Genomic DNA, 14,983 nt, shown 5'->3' on the forward strand with positions numbered 1-14,983 from the left:
CTATGTCCTAATCCCTGGAATATATTAGGTTAAATGGCAAAGGAAAATAAAGGTTGCAGATGGAATTAAGGTTACTAATCAGATGGCCTTGAAACAAAGAGATTATTGGGGTGCCTGGGTGGCTCAGTTGGTTGAGCCTCTGACTCTTGGATTCAAGTCAAGTCATGATCTCAGGGTCGTGGGACTCAGGCCCACCTCAGGCTCTGTGCTCAGTGGGAAGTTGGCTTCCCCTTCCTTCTCCCGCTGCCCCTCCTCCTGCTCATAAGCATGCACTCTCTTTCTCTCTCAAATAAATAAATAAATAAATCTTAATTTAAAAAAAAATCTTAATTTTTAGAAAAGAGATTATCCTGGATTATCTGGGCAGGTTAATGCATCCCAAGGATCCTTAAAAGTGTTAGAAAGAACTGAAAGGGAGAACCAGAGAGATAGCAGCATGAGAAGGACTTAGCCCTGTTTTGCTGGTTTTAAAGATGGACGAGGGGTTTACAAGCAAGGAATGCAGGCAGCCTCTAGGGACTGGAAAACGCCAAGAAACAGATTATCCTCTAGAGTGTCCAGAAAGAACACAGCCCTGTCAACACCTTGATGCTAGCCCAGTGAGATCCATTTTAAACTTCTGACTTCCAGAACTATAAGATCATAAATGTTTATTGTTTAAAGCCACTTAGTATATGGTAATTTGTCAAAGCAATAGGAAACTGGGGACACCTGGATGGCTCAGTCGGTTAAGTGTCTGCCTTCGGCTCAGGTCATGATCCGAGAGTCCTGGGATCAAGCCCCACACTGTGGGGGCGGGGGAGGGGGGGTGTCTCTGCTCAGCGGGGAGCCTGCTTCCCCCTCTCCCACTGCCCCTTGCCCTGCGTGTGCTCTCTCTCTTTGCTCTCACTCTCGTTCTCAAATAAATAAAATCTTTTTTTAAAAAATATTTTATTAATTTGACAGAGAGAAATCACAACTAGGCAGAGAGGCAGGCAGAGAGAGAGGAGGAAGCAGGCTCCCCGCGGAGTAGAGAGCCCGATGCGGGGCTCGATCCCAGGACCCTGGGATCATGACCTGAGCCTAAGGCAGAGGCTTTAACCCACTGAGCCACCCAGGCGCCCCTAAATAAAATCTTTTTTAAAAGAAAACAAAGCACCAATAGGAAACTAATTCAGAGACCAAGATCAGCTTTCAAACTACAGGCAAAAATGGTCTAGGGGCGCCTGGGTGGCTCAGTGGGTTAAAGCCTCTGCCTTCGGCTCAGGTCATGATCCCAGGGTCCTGAGATGGAGCCCCGCATCGGGCTTTCTGCTCAGCAGGGAGCCTGCTTCCCCCTCTCTCTCTGCCTGCCTCTATGCCTACTTGTGATCTCTTTCTCTGTCAAATAAATAAATAAATAATTTTTTAAAAAATGTGTCTAGATACCCCCAAATTCCAGGACAAAGGACTTCCTGACTCTTCTCGGCAGCTCCCTGCCCATTTCGCACGTTGCCCAGTAGAGCTGCAGAACCAGCCTCATACTGCAGAAATACCCACGACTGGGCTCTTGTCCAGATCAACCAGTAGATCATGCCGTCTGCGTGGGGACTACAGCGTCTCAGATGAAGCTTGGTATTGTTGCATTCAGAGAAAAGTCTGGAAGCGAAGATTTACAGGGAGGGAAGGAAGCTCCGAGTCACCCAGAAAAGGCCTTTGATTTAATGGCTTCCTATTGGATGACTTACCACAGTGCCGAGCACTTAGAAGATGCTGAGGAAAGATTACCAATGTTTGTTTGATTACCAAATGAACAAATGAAGAGAGAGAGAACTTGAGTCACTTTGCTTCCACTGCCTTCCCTGTAATTCTTTCTTCTCCATCTGTCTTATTTGTCCCTTCTCCTCCAGTGCCCGGCATATTGTTGGACGCATTATATGAATGAATACTTGAATGTATGAATGAATGAGCGAATGAATGAATGAATGAATATCTATCCTGGGTACCTGTTTCTCTCTCCCCAGCAGATATATTCTCTTGCCCTATGGACTTTGGCTTCCCAGCCCTCTTTTTGCTGAAGAAGAGTCTCTGGTGGTCTTGACTCTTCAGCTACAGCTGTAGGCTGTCCTTCTGTGGCATTTTGATATCCTGAATACATCAGAAGGGGAGCAAACCACAGATTTTTTCCACAGAACAAGAACCCAAAACCTAAGGTCTTTCTCTCCACATCAAGCAGGTTCTATATTCCCATCGTATTTTTCCTTTACTTTCTAAAACTTAACCATTCTTCTTTGGTAAATTCTGGCAGGATATGGCAAATTAACCCAGGCCTGTGATTTACTGACCTCATCTGACGTGATTCCCTGATGGGTGGGGAGAAACTGACCAGCATGAGGGAACTTTCTGGGCTATATCTTGTTTTGTGTGGTGGCTACAAAGGTGTATACAATTGTCAGATTTTTATTAAACTAAACATTTTAGCTTTGTGCATGTTATGATATATAAATGATGTCTCGGTTTTTTAAAAATCTGTACGAGAATGGAGTGCCTGGGTGGCTCCGTTGGTTCAGCGTCCAATTCTTGGTTTCAGCTCAGGTAGGATCTCAGGGTCATGAAAATCAAGTCCTGTGTCAGGATCCACACTCAGGACCAAACCGGCTTGGGATTCTCTCTCTCCCTCTGCCCTTCACCCACGCACATTCTCTCTCTCTCAAGTAAATAAATAAATATTTTTTAAAAATTCTGTAGGAGAAGGACTCTGAAATCACAATCTGTTCAACAGTCAAGAAAGCCATGATTGATTGGTGATGTCCACCATGGACAGGGGGGAGGCGGACAAATGTCAACCCAAGTCCTCATGTTTGTGGTTCTTGTCCTTAACTGATCATCCTAAGAGAGTTCTGCATCACTCGAGTAATTATAGTATTAACTCGCCCACATTAAAGGATTATAATGAGGTGAAAGTTCTTTGTAGAATATATATCCCCACCTAAGTGTAACATGTTCTTATTCTCATTTATTTCCCGTGAGTCTTGCACAGTGGAACTGACTTTGACTGGTAGGTTCCCAGAAAATTCTCCTGGGCTGCCATGAAAGGCAGCAGAGCCAGATATTTCCAGAGTGCCAGGCTTCCCAGTAACATGAACATAGTCTGTCTGTCCCATTATTCATACTGTAAACATCGACAGGCAATGCTGACTTGTTGAGCTGACTTTCCCACTGCCCTATGGGACCACTTTTTCAGGTACTAAAATGATTTCCACCACCTGAACTAAGTAATGTGTTTTCTTTGAGGCTCTTATTCTTTTCTGATGCTTTGTCTCAAGACGGGGTCTGGAATGTCTCATTTGTCCTTCTCTTTCCAACTGCAAATCTGCAGCGGGCTTTCAGAGCTTTGCTCTGTGGGCTCTTGGTTTATGTCTATTGGCTGAGACATCTGTTTCGGGTGCCTTTAGGCACCTTCCAGGAGTCTCCCAGATTACTGATGAGGATTATGCTAACCAGAGTGTATCACTGGGAGGCTCAGGACTCAGCAGCCGTGCTGTTTCCTGACTGGTGTCCCCACAGAGGGAACAGGACAGAGCCTGGCAACCGTACCTCCATTTCCGAAGCCAACCAGAGAGCCAGGGCCAACGGCAGATGCAGCCTGGGTATTCAGCCAAGAGATACCTCCGAGGCCTCTTGCGGACATGGCCCCCTGGCACCATGTACAGGCTCCAGTGTGCAGGTCAGTGGGGGCGATGGGAGGACATACACGCTGAGATGCCCTGCCTTGAATTCTGATGTGACAGTATTTTCCATCAAGTCCTGAAACACTAGAATTTCAGGTCCAGTTCTGCATGAGATAGACAAAGGTGCTTCAGCTTAGGAGCGGAGAGCCTCTGTCATACCTTTTGCCTTTTGTCCTCTCCCACATTTGCAGAGGAACATACAGCCTGAAGTCTTGCCTTCTCTCTAGCTCTTCTCAGGACCTTCACAGCCCACATCCCAAGCAGAACTTTCTTCCCAACCTTCCCCACCAAGAGACTTCGGGTCCTCCAGATCAATCCCTCTCTTCTACAAGATAAGGAAAAGGAGGCTGAGGGAGAGAGGGCAAAGTAATTTATCCAAAGCCATTCAGTCAAAAGCAGAGCTGGGCCCAGAAGACAAATCCTCCCCACGCCCGCCCAGCTCCTACATTCACCCCAACACTCCCTAGTTGCCTTTCTGAGGTGATCTCAGCTCCAGGAAGTGGGAATGTTAGGCCTCCTCTTATTAAAGATGGCAGCTCCCCAATACCACCCACCGAGGAGATGGATGCCCTTCTGCTGAACAGAGAACCCAAACGGACTCTGTAAAGGTTTAAAAACGAAAACAGGAAACTGTTGGGGATTCAAGGTGCCAGGTTGAGCGCATATACACAGGGACCCACGCAGACATACAGATACATAGACATCGTGCCCCATGTGGGTTTCTTCCACAGAGAGTGTGCGTGAGGTATATACTCTATACACAGACACATATAGACACAGAGAGTTAAACTTGCAATATTTGGTACATATTTTTGCTAAAAAAAAAGTATTCATTGTTTATCTGAAATCCAATTTTTTCTAAAATCCAACTTTAACTGGACATCCTATATTTTATTTGGCAAACCTGTTGGGGATGAGAGGAGTGAGAAATAGGACTTGCCAGTGCCCATTGGGTGTTTGCCATTTCTTCAGCACAAACAGACAGGACCAAAGGAAGACTGACTTGCTTCTTGCTTTATAGGTTTACCTTGGGAAGGGAGAGAAAACAGCTCTCTCCCCAGGAAGTGATGACTGAAGGAAAATGAGATGTGGGTTTGTCCAGTAATTGGTTTTACCTTCATGGCAGGCCCAGCATTACAGGCAGTTCCATTATTTAACACTTGTGAGAAAGAGCCCCTTAACCAAAGATATATTTATCACTGGGTGGGGCAGAGGACACAGCAGACCACGGCCCCATAGCCTAGGCCCAACATTGTCAAGGACAAGAATCCCACTTAACATCAAAACATGTCTCAGACCCCTTTTTGGAAGTCATATGGCCACAATGTGTAGTTTAAGAAAGGATCCGTGTATATGTGCATTCTTGGGCCCCTTGCCATAATTCATCACCAGTGTACCTCTTGACGGGGAGACCTTCAAGCTGGAGAGGCAACAGCAACACTGTGGTATGACACCATTGGCCCAGTGGCCTCCACCAGAGAGCTCACATCTCAGAGCTTACTACCCTCGTGATGCTAGTGTATGTTCTCCGGTCCCATCTTTCCACCCCTATGATAACTCCTTCAGACCCTTTAGGCCCACATTTTCTACAAATGCTTCTCTGACAACTCCAGCCAATATCGAGCTCCCTATTTTCTGACCTTATATCACACTGACCTTTGGGGCCACACAGTTGAGCACAGGAAAGCTTGGTCTCTCCAACGGACTATTAGTGCCTCTAAAAAGGGGCCATGCTAGCCGTGGTAAGCTCCCAGTAAATACTTGTAGAATGACTGAGTTGAGAATCATGGGGCCTCAGAACCAAGTAGGATACATCCAGGAGAAACCTTCAAATTCTCCTCTTGAATCAGGAGGGGTCTTCTACCCAACCCCAAAGAAGCAGCCAGTCTTCCACCAGGGAGACCCAGTTCTTGGAAACGGTGAAGTGGAAGAAGCCCACACGTGGCACAGGACCAGAAGTACCCAAGACACTGAACAGAGAACCCTCTGTGGGTTCTATATGGTTTTAATCCCTCCACCTTCTAGTTGTCTTCTTTAACGGGCAATGTCTAAAGCGAAGACTAGTGTAAGTGGGGAACCTTGTAGTCATCTCCAAGACCTCTGGACTGGCACCACTATTTCTATCAATAACTCCCGACCTACTCTTCAGGGTACATCAAGGATTCTGTGCTGCTCCAGGACAGTCAACTTAATGTACCAAAGAATCTCAGGCCACAACAGGATCTTTCAGGTGTACCCCCAAAATACCATCTCCTGCCTGTCTTCCCTCCATTTTGGATTCAACAAGGAAAATCTTTTGAACAAGGTACATGTTGATTTTATGACCAGATCTCAAACATTTAGGTTTTTAACACTTTAAAATGGAGTTACTCAAAATAAGGGGATTCTGGGTTTCATTGTCTTTAGAGTCTAGACCAGCACTATCCAACCATATGTTCTGCAAAGATGGATTATTCTATAATATGTACTGCCCAATTAGTAGCCATTAGCCATATATGGCTATTGAGCACTTGAAATGTTGGAAGTGTGACTGTGAAACTGAGTTTTTTAATTTTTACTTACTTATGATTAATTTACATGTAAACAGCCACATGTGGCTATTGGGTACTGTATTAAACAGTACAGGTCTAGACTCTAGATTTTAGACTTCTTAGGCCTATCCTACTCTAACGTTCTTTAATTCTGTGGTTTGGGGCAATATCATAAGAAAAAATCCAGGTTTTGGAGCAATATCTGTTCTCTCTCTTACGAGATATAAGATCTCGAGCAAGTCACTTAACCTCTTTGAGCTTCTGTTTGCTCATCTCTGTAATGAACCTAATAAGACCTGCCTCCTTACTGTACAGAAGATTACTGAATTGTCTGTAAGCTGTTCAGTACTATGGAGACTTTATTTACCAAAATTATTCTTGGGAACTTGAAGCAATAAGCGAGCCAAAAATTGCCTTTGCTAAGGGAGATAGGAAAAGATGATTGAGTAGCACTAATGCACATAGAGTAAGACATTGGCTAGTGCCAGGATTTTCGAGAAAAGAGAAGGGAAGAACAAGAGCCCAACATAATATATTTTTTTTTCTGAAATGAAAAAAGGAATTTTCCAGAAATAATGATAGTGCCTAACCAAGTCTTGTCCTTGGAAAAGGATTTGGTCAGGATAAGTAGACTATCTGGTCTATCCAGTGAACAGAGAAGAATGTGGCATGTTCTCCTTAAACATTCCTGCCGAATACCTCCCTTAAGTCTTGACTCTGGAACCAGAGACTTTTGGTTATAACCTGATCCACATGTAGTTCATATACAGGAAATATGCAGGTCAGGCAATTGTATTCCTCTTTGTAAATTAATACCCTGGCTTATAGAGTCTCTATATACTTTGCTAATGTGGGTCAACGTCTCTGAAACCAGTTGATTCTGGGACACTAAAAAGATCTAATTTCTGGGCCATTCTTGGCCTGGGAATGGGTGAATTTGCCCAGGTAACGCTACTGTGTTGGGACCTTCTGTCCTTCCCCAGGTGACACCCCATTTGACGTTGTCTTATGTCCTCTCTCTTCAAAAATCCCACTGTCTCTAATTAATATCCTAGGATTTTGATGCCCTGGGGTCTATAACTACGAGACAGGGGACTGCAGTACTTTCGTTTGGGGAGTAGATCAACACCGCACACCTAAGGGCTCAAGTGATTCCCTAAATTAATGCCACATGCCACAGGCTGAAATAATCAGGAAGAAAACAGAGAGGCCATAGAGAATTGTAATTAAACATGTGACCCTTAGCACCAGATCCCAAGCAGTGTGACCTCTCAGGGCTTCAGTTTCCTCATGTATAAAATGGGAATGACCACACCCACTTTTGCCTCACAGGGTTGGATGGTGGAGTTAAATGGGATAACGCCATATCTGGCACATAGTACGCACTCAATAAATGCTGGGTACAGACCTCCCTACCTTGTGTATTTAAGCATAATTACTAATTGCAATGCCTCATTGCTCACGATCACCAAGACCAAAAGTTAAATTTGCAAAGAAGTAAAAATAGCTCAGAGTTTATAACTTGAATCCTGATGGTTTTATTGGTTTTAATTTCATCTCCCCTTGGCCTCCCTCTTTTTTCCAGACACTTTATTCGGAAAAGTAGGAAAAGTCCCGGCTGCAAATAAAAGATTTCCCCAACTTTAAGATGTTAGTCATGACACTTATGTTCCCTGGGTCCTTAGTTTGCTAATCTGCAAACAGAAGTAATGGTATCTGCTTTCCGCCCTCTCTGGGTCGTTGTAAAAAAAAAAAAATCACAGAAGAGGGCAGAGGTAAAAAAGCTCTCCAAGACCTCTAAATTGCTACTCCATTTCACATTATTTGGGTAATCTGAATCCAAATTTTGAGACACAGAGACCAAGTTTTATGGTCGCCTTTCAACTACTGAAACTTCCAATACCTTGCTTGCACACCTGTTTCTATTAAGCATAAACTCATGAGCCAGAGATGATGTTTCCTGAGAAAAATCTTGGTTTCCCTTGAATAGATTGAGTCATATATTCAGTATTACCTGGGATACAGCCAAAGGGAAGAAGGCTTCTGTATATCCCCTGCCCACAGTGCCTCCTGTCCCAACTCAGACAGTCTACTGCAGGTGGCTGTCCTCGGAGTGAGTGGCCACTTGCCAGAGTTTTGCTTCCTCTGCTCTCAGAGATGCAGGTGACTCAGGCCAGAAGGATGGACCCAAAGTCTGGCATGGCCCCAAAGGATCATTCTAGAATACATAGAAAGGTCTTCAGCGCCACACCCTGTATGGTGCTGTGGTCCTCTTGGGGCAGGCCTAGTGTGGCCCTGGACCTCCCCAGATTGAGGGGTTCCCCAAGCCTCATCAGGTTTCCCTGGGCCGCTAAAACCTGAGCAGACCCCTCTGAACCTGAGCCTGGTCTGCCTCTGCTCCACCCACATTCTTGGCTTTGGCTCAGACCCCCAAACAGTCAGGAGCCAATGGGCAAAGGAAGGAGAGCTGAAGGGAAGGAGCAGCCTCACAAGTGGGCATCTGGCTTTGGACCCATGACACCAAGGAAGGGAATGACGCAGGGAATGACGAGGACTGGGGAGTATAGACAGAAGGCGAGGCTGGCTGGGAGCCTCTGTAAGTCTGGAGTTCCAACATATACAGGGCCCCTGAACAGCTTCCAGAAACCCCTGGTTGAAAGACAGTCCCATATTGTTCCCCAGAACAGCGTGCCGAGAGAGAAGGTGTTGCTAAAGCAGCGCCAAACAAGGAAGGTTTGCCAGATCGTTTCAGCAATAAATCTACCTTGAGTAAGTGATGAAAATAGCTGTGGGACCCTTTACCCCACCGATGAAAGATTTGTGAACTCGGCTGGAGTCATCTGTTGACTCAGATCCTTCCTGAGGGTTGCACAGACAGGGTAAGTTCAGAGAGCGAAGCAGCCGTCCATCACAGCACATTCCGCAAGTAAACAACCAGCAGACAGCCCAGGAAATCAAGTGTTTCCGCCTGAGCATCTCAGTGACGACAGAGCAGGGATGCGGGTCTGCCCTCCACGATCACACCACTGTTATCCTCTTGTCTCTCGGTCTGCAAAGGGCCATCACGTTCATTATTCTGTATGAGCTCCAGACAACTCTGTGAGGCAGCAAGGGCAAGGAATCAGTATCCCCATTTTACAGATGAGGAAACTGAGTCCAAGAAATGAAGACTCAGTCCCAAGCCTCCTGATTCCTAGTGCAGTTTTGTTCTATAGACCTGGCTGCCACTTCCGTGAAGGCACTAGCAGGAATACAGAAATAAGGAGGGAAGAGGAACAAGGGCATTGATCAACACTTTTGCTCAGAAGAGCAAGAAGGGAGGCAGCTTGGAAGCAGCTAATAGCACCAGCCTATCTCTGGGTTGACAAGGCTGACCCGTGTTCACCTTTGCAGGGCAGCAGGGCCTGGCTGAAGGGGAAGCTGGGGCTAGTGGACGTGTGGACCAGGGCTCCAGAGCCAAGAGCGACGACAGTCAGGGGATTCACTTGCCGAGACTCAGGAAGCAGCCATGGCAGGAAGCTGAAACCCAGGCAGAGGTACCATTTCTGATGAGCTCCCCTCTGTCATGGTTCTTGACTTCAGAGGAGGATCTACCCTCCCTTCACCGTTTCTTGGGGTTCCTCCAGAGAAGGGAAGAGGACTTCGAACCCATGGACCACTGTTTCCTAAAGTGTCACGTGTGGAACCCTGCCAGCAGTCTCGATGAGAAAAAAAGAAGTTCATGGCTAAATACACTTAGGAAAGGCTACATACCATGTTCTCCTCCCTGATAGTCACAGGGCACACTTAAATATGGGCCATTTGGGGGAAGTTCTATAGGTTAAGTAGCTGGTTTAACCTGAACTCATGGTTTTCCAAACTTACTTAACCATAGGGTCCCCCTCCACTCTTCACCCCATCTAGGCAGCTGTAGTCTTCTCTAGGGAAAAGAGCTCATGGCCTTAGAATTAGAAAAGGCTTGGTTTGGGTCTTGCATCTGACAAGTCGTGGTGAATGTGATAAAGAAACTTAAAAGAAGCCTGAATCCCCTCCTTCATAAAATGGAGCTGTTACCGTACAGACACCCTAGGCCACTATGAGGATTAAATACATTAGAATATAAACGTGCTTTCTAAACTCTAAGGCCTGTGTGTGTGTGTGAGTGTGTGTGTGTGTGTACAAGATGACAGCGGTTCCGAGCAACATAGACCACACATGCTCCTCTCTTTAAGCTCATTCGACTGACAAGAAAGTCACGTGCCCCTGGGAGCTGGATGGGGAGAAGGGAGGTACCACGGGGGAGAAGGGCAAAGGGAGAGACATTTTACAATGCATAAAGACAAGGACATAGAGCTTCGTTTTGATTTTTAAATTTTCTTGCAGGAAAGCACTATATGAAAAAAAAGAAAGAAAACTCTATGTCAGGCATGGCTAAAGGTCATTCTTGCTCTCATGATAATACAATGTTTTATTATAACAGATAGCATTACAGAATATACTCTTACAACCTTGTTTTTCTTCCTAAGCTGCAAAAGAAATTTTTTCTTTGCAGCTGAGAGTCTAGCCACAAGGTCTGACTGAACTGGTCTGTTTCTTCAGAGAGCCTGTTTATAGGATGTGTATCTGTCCTTCCCCAGGACACGTCAATAGAGAATCACTACCGTATACACACTTCAAAGGAGAGCCACAGTGAAAACATACAGCAAACCTCCCGAAGGGCCTTTGGACATGCCCACATCGACCATTCTTGGCTCCTGAGTGACAAATCCCACATTACATTCTATGGAGGGGCCTTCCCCAACCGAAAGGCGGATCTCAACGGTAAGAAGCCGAACGTCTTGCTTGTTGATCTCGGTAACCCTAATCATGCAGAGTTCATTTGAGAACACTGCGGCACACCCAGGGTCACTGCCTCGGGCCTCTCATCTTAGAAGGTAACAGCCCGAGTCCGGCGGAAGGCGGCAACACGACCGCCAGCTTCCTCCTTGCCCAGTACTCAAGCACACACATTCTGCCATCAGACTGCCTGGGTGTAAATTAATCCCACTTTCTAGCTGTGATCTTGAGCACGTTATTTGGTCTTGCCTAGGCTCAGTTTCCTCACCTATAGAATGGGGATAACATAATACCTTCCTAAGACTATTTTGGGGATTAGGTAAATTACTGGAGAGAAAATACTTTGTATCATTCTTTTCCTATATTTAGCACTTAGTATGAGTTAACTGTTAACACTAGCCTTGTAATTCTCTCCATCGCCTGACTGCCAGCAAGAACCCCACCCAGGTGATGAGATTAGGACTCCCTGAACCTGCCTCAGCTAAAGCCATGGCTGTCTCAGTGCCTGTTCTTACCTCTACTCCTGGTAACCCAAAAGTGACAAAAGTTGAAGGTCGACTGTCCATTCTCATACCTGCAACTAATAAATTCTCATTCCCATCCCGTTTCTACAGACAGACAAGGGAATATAAAACTCCATAAGGGCCGAAGCAGCCACTTGTTACAGGAGCCTCCTGCTGAAAGATGCCTTTTCCCTCCTCTAGCACCTGCTACCGGCTCAGAGAAAAACACAGCTGGGGAAGCGAGGAAGAAAAAGGTTGTATGTGTGCGTGTGCACGTGCGCATGCGCGCTTGCCCTTCAAAGATTAATCTCAATCCGGGAACGAGGCAACTCAAAGGGATGTCTCAAACAGAGAACTGGCCTTACTCGCTCTTGAGCTCACCATGTGGAGCTGAAATAAAACGGTTATAATTTACTAAATGTTGAAAATAGTGAAGTACAAGGAGTTTCAACTGCGCCCCCGGCCCCAGTTGGCGGCAACAGAGTCCTTTGTGCTATGAGGGGGCTGGGGCTTATCTGTAAATACGTAAGGACAGAATTTGAGCTTGCAAGCCATTGACCCACTTCAAACTCAAAGTGCTGGTGATCTTAATCCAGCAATGGTTTTGCTTAATTGAGGATCTGTCACCTTTGAAAATGTACAGTAAATCTGGCAGTTTGACCAGCCAAAAGTCAAGTATCCTTCTCTCCTCAGGAATATTCCTAGCTGTCTCTGGCCTTGTCCTGCTTTGCAATTCTGTGCAGGTCTTCAGTGGTTTGAAGGTACCTGCGCTGAGCAGGAGCAATCAGGGGTTCTGGAATGTTCTGCCCCATAGCAGCTGCATGATCTCAAGCAGGTCACTCACCCTTCTGAGCTTCACTGACCTCATCTGTGCACACGGATGATAATGCCCACCTCAGGCTGGTGGAAGGATCACATGAGATTATGCATTCCTGTGAAAGTATCTCGTCTTGGAATGGGAACAATAGCGATGTTAGTTCACTGTGGGGACTCATAGCCTCCGAAATGGCGTTGGAGGAGCCATCTAGGTGCTCCTGATGCCAATGCGGGAGGTTCTTTTCAACCTGCTCAGGATTTTCTCAGATTTCCTGTGTCTAACCTGATCAAAACCTTCCCATCCACATCAGAAGGGCCTCTGTCTTCTGAGGTTCCTTTGGACCAGGAGTAAACAGTAGGCGTGATCTGCCAGAGTTACTGCTGGCCTGAGGAGAGCTCTCGATCCCATACCCCAGGTCAGCCCAGATCCAAGCCAGGCACAGAAGACAGGAGTCCTTTCCTTCAACCCATATATATGGGTTAGCACAGGAAGGCAATATTTTCTACTATATCAAAACTCTATAAAGTTTTAATTAGAATAAAGAAATTAAGGATTGGTTTGTCATCATACCTCACACAAATCATTTGGGTTTCCACCTGGATTTCTCAATGGAATCCTTGTCAAACAACGTGCACAAGGTCAGTATTCAGGAAAGGGCAGCTGGTGGGCAGCTGGCACCCGGGCAGTGAAAGTCTCCAGGAACATAAAGATCCTATGTGCATGTGTTTGACTAGATCATTTTCTTAATGTCTTTTTTTTTTAAAGATTTTATTTATTTATTTGACAGACAGAGATCACAAGAAGGCAGAGAGGCAGGCAGAGAGAAAGAGAGGAGGAAGCAGGCTCCCCACGGAGCAGAGAGCCCGATGCGGGGCTCGATCCCAGGACTCTGGGATCATGACCTGAGCCAAAGGCAGAGGCTTTAACCCACTGAGCCACCCAAGCGCCTCTCTTAATGTCTTGAAATCATAAATATCACCCTGCATATATTTGGTGGAATTTCCTTCCTCACTCAACTCTAAACATGCTTACATGTGTTTCTGATCATTTTTTTCTCTTTGAACACACACACACACACACAAAATTGAGAAATATTTTTATTTTTCCTTCCGTGAAATTGAACTTCTTGAAACCCAGCACACATGTACATTTCACACAGCCAAGTTCATGTGTTAAAAGCTGCAAACTAAAAGGAGAAATTTCCAGCAACTTTTGCTTTTTAAAGATTTATTTATTTTATTTGTGTGAGAGAGAGAGAGAGGTGGGGAGGGACAGAGGCAGAGCAAGAGAGAAACCCAAGCAGACTCTGTGCTGAGCACAGAGCCTGACACAGGGCTCGATCTCAAGACCCTAGTTAATAAGCTGAGCCAAAACCAAGAGATAGACCCTCAGATGTCTATCCACACGCTCCTCAGCAACTTTTGAACAACTGGAAGAGAAGGCTCTAAGTACTACCCCAATGTCTCTCTCCCTCTCTGCGTCTCCCTTTCTCTCTGGACGCACACACACATGCACACGCACGCACACGTATTAGGGTTTTCTGGACACAAATAAAACTGGGCTAAAGTTGTTGCTGCCTTTGTCATGGGGTGATTCATTTTCAGCTCTGTTCATACTGCAGAAACGTAGAAATGTCTAGATACCCTGCAAGTGGCAAGACTGGGCATTAAACCTAATAAGAGGAGAGTCTACTCTCAAAGAAATAGAGGAAAAATTCTAATCCCAAACATGATTGTAACTGTATGTAATTAGTTCATTAACTACTCACAGCAACCTGATGAGGTAGGAAATAGGATTACTTCCGTTTTAAAGAAAACGAATTTGAGGCTCGGAGAGTTTACATAAAGTAAGCAAGCACAAATGCATATTCCTGCTTTCTGCCCTTTCTACCCTAAAAGGGGGCAGAATGTTCTGTACCTTGCTTTTTTCCCTTAGCAATATATATAGAGGTTCTTCCCTCTCTGTACACAGAAATCTCAGCTGTATCATTCCATCTCGGCTTAATTTCCCCAGCTGCAAGACAAAGAAAGACTAGAGTTTGTCTTGAAGGCTGGTGAATTTATCACGTTTATACTTCTCAGGGGAGTGAGAGGCTGGATTAAGGGAGGGGCATTGCCAGGTTCCCAAAGAGCAGAGCGACAGGGCTTTGATCAGACAGCTGGCCGCCGGGTCGGCTGGCTCCACTTCTCCACCACGGGTACTAAGTCTACGTCCCCCCACCCCACCCCCCCGCAGCACCTGGCACCAGACTTACAAGAAGATGTCATTTGTCCTCTGCAAGCAGCAGTTTTTAAATACCTGCCGTGTTGGGTTTGGTTTTGTTTTACCATTTTTCTCTAGGTGCCAAAGGCTTTGACGTTACCCCCCTCTCTCAGAGGACCAGCCCAGAGTCCTGGACCCCCTGAGGAGTGCACTTAAAGCCAGTGAACCTCCAGCAGAGCTCTTCGTCCTCCCGGTGGAGATTCATTTCCACCCCCAACACCCTCCAAAAGCAAAACCACACCGAAGAGGTAGGTCCCCCGTGTTTGGGTGTTCCTCATGGAACACAGGCAGGTCGGTAAGCACTGGGATGGGGGAGGGGGGTCTCCCTAATGTAACCATTTCCTAAGTCATAGGTGACCCTCTCCA

The 14,983-nt window shown here is 46.0% G+C and overlaps 1 protein-coding gene across 1 annotated transcript in view; it reads left to right on the forward strand.

Moving 5' to 3' along the window:
* The window catches only part of KIAA2012 (KIAA2012 ortholog), a 102,903-nt gene that overhangs the window by 12,408 nt on the left and 75,512 nt on the right, over positions 1 to 14,983 (forward strand). The window contains 7 exon segments of the mRNA XM_046019424.1: positions 3,526 to 3,685; positions 5,839 to 5,994; positions 9,614 to 9,756; positions 10,837 to 11,020; positions 11,650 to 11,792; positions 14,696 to 14,716; positions 14,718 to 14,865. Of these exon segments, the coding sequence (XP_045875380.1) occupies positions 3,526 to 3,685; positions 5,839 to 5,994; positions 9,614 to 9,756; positions 10,837 to 11,020; positions 11,650 to 11,792; positions 14,696 to 14,716; positions 14,718 to 14,865 (955 nt within the window).

This window comes from Meles meles, chromosome 9 (genome assembly GCF_922984935.1).
Source record: "Meles meles chromosome 9, mMelMel3.1 paternal haplotype, whole genome shotgun sequence".
In the NCBI taxonomy this organism is placed as follows: Eukaryota; Metazoa; Chordata; class Mammalia; order Carnivora; family Mustelidae; genus Meles; species Meles meles.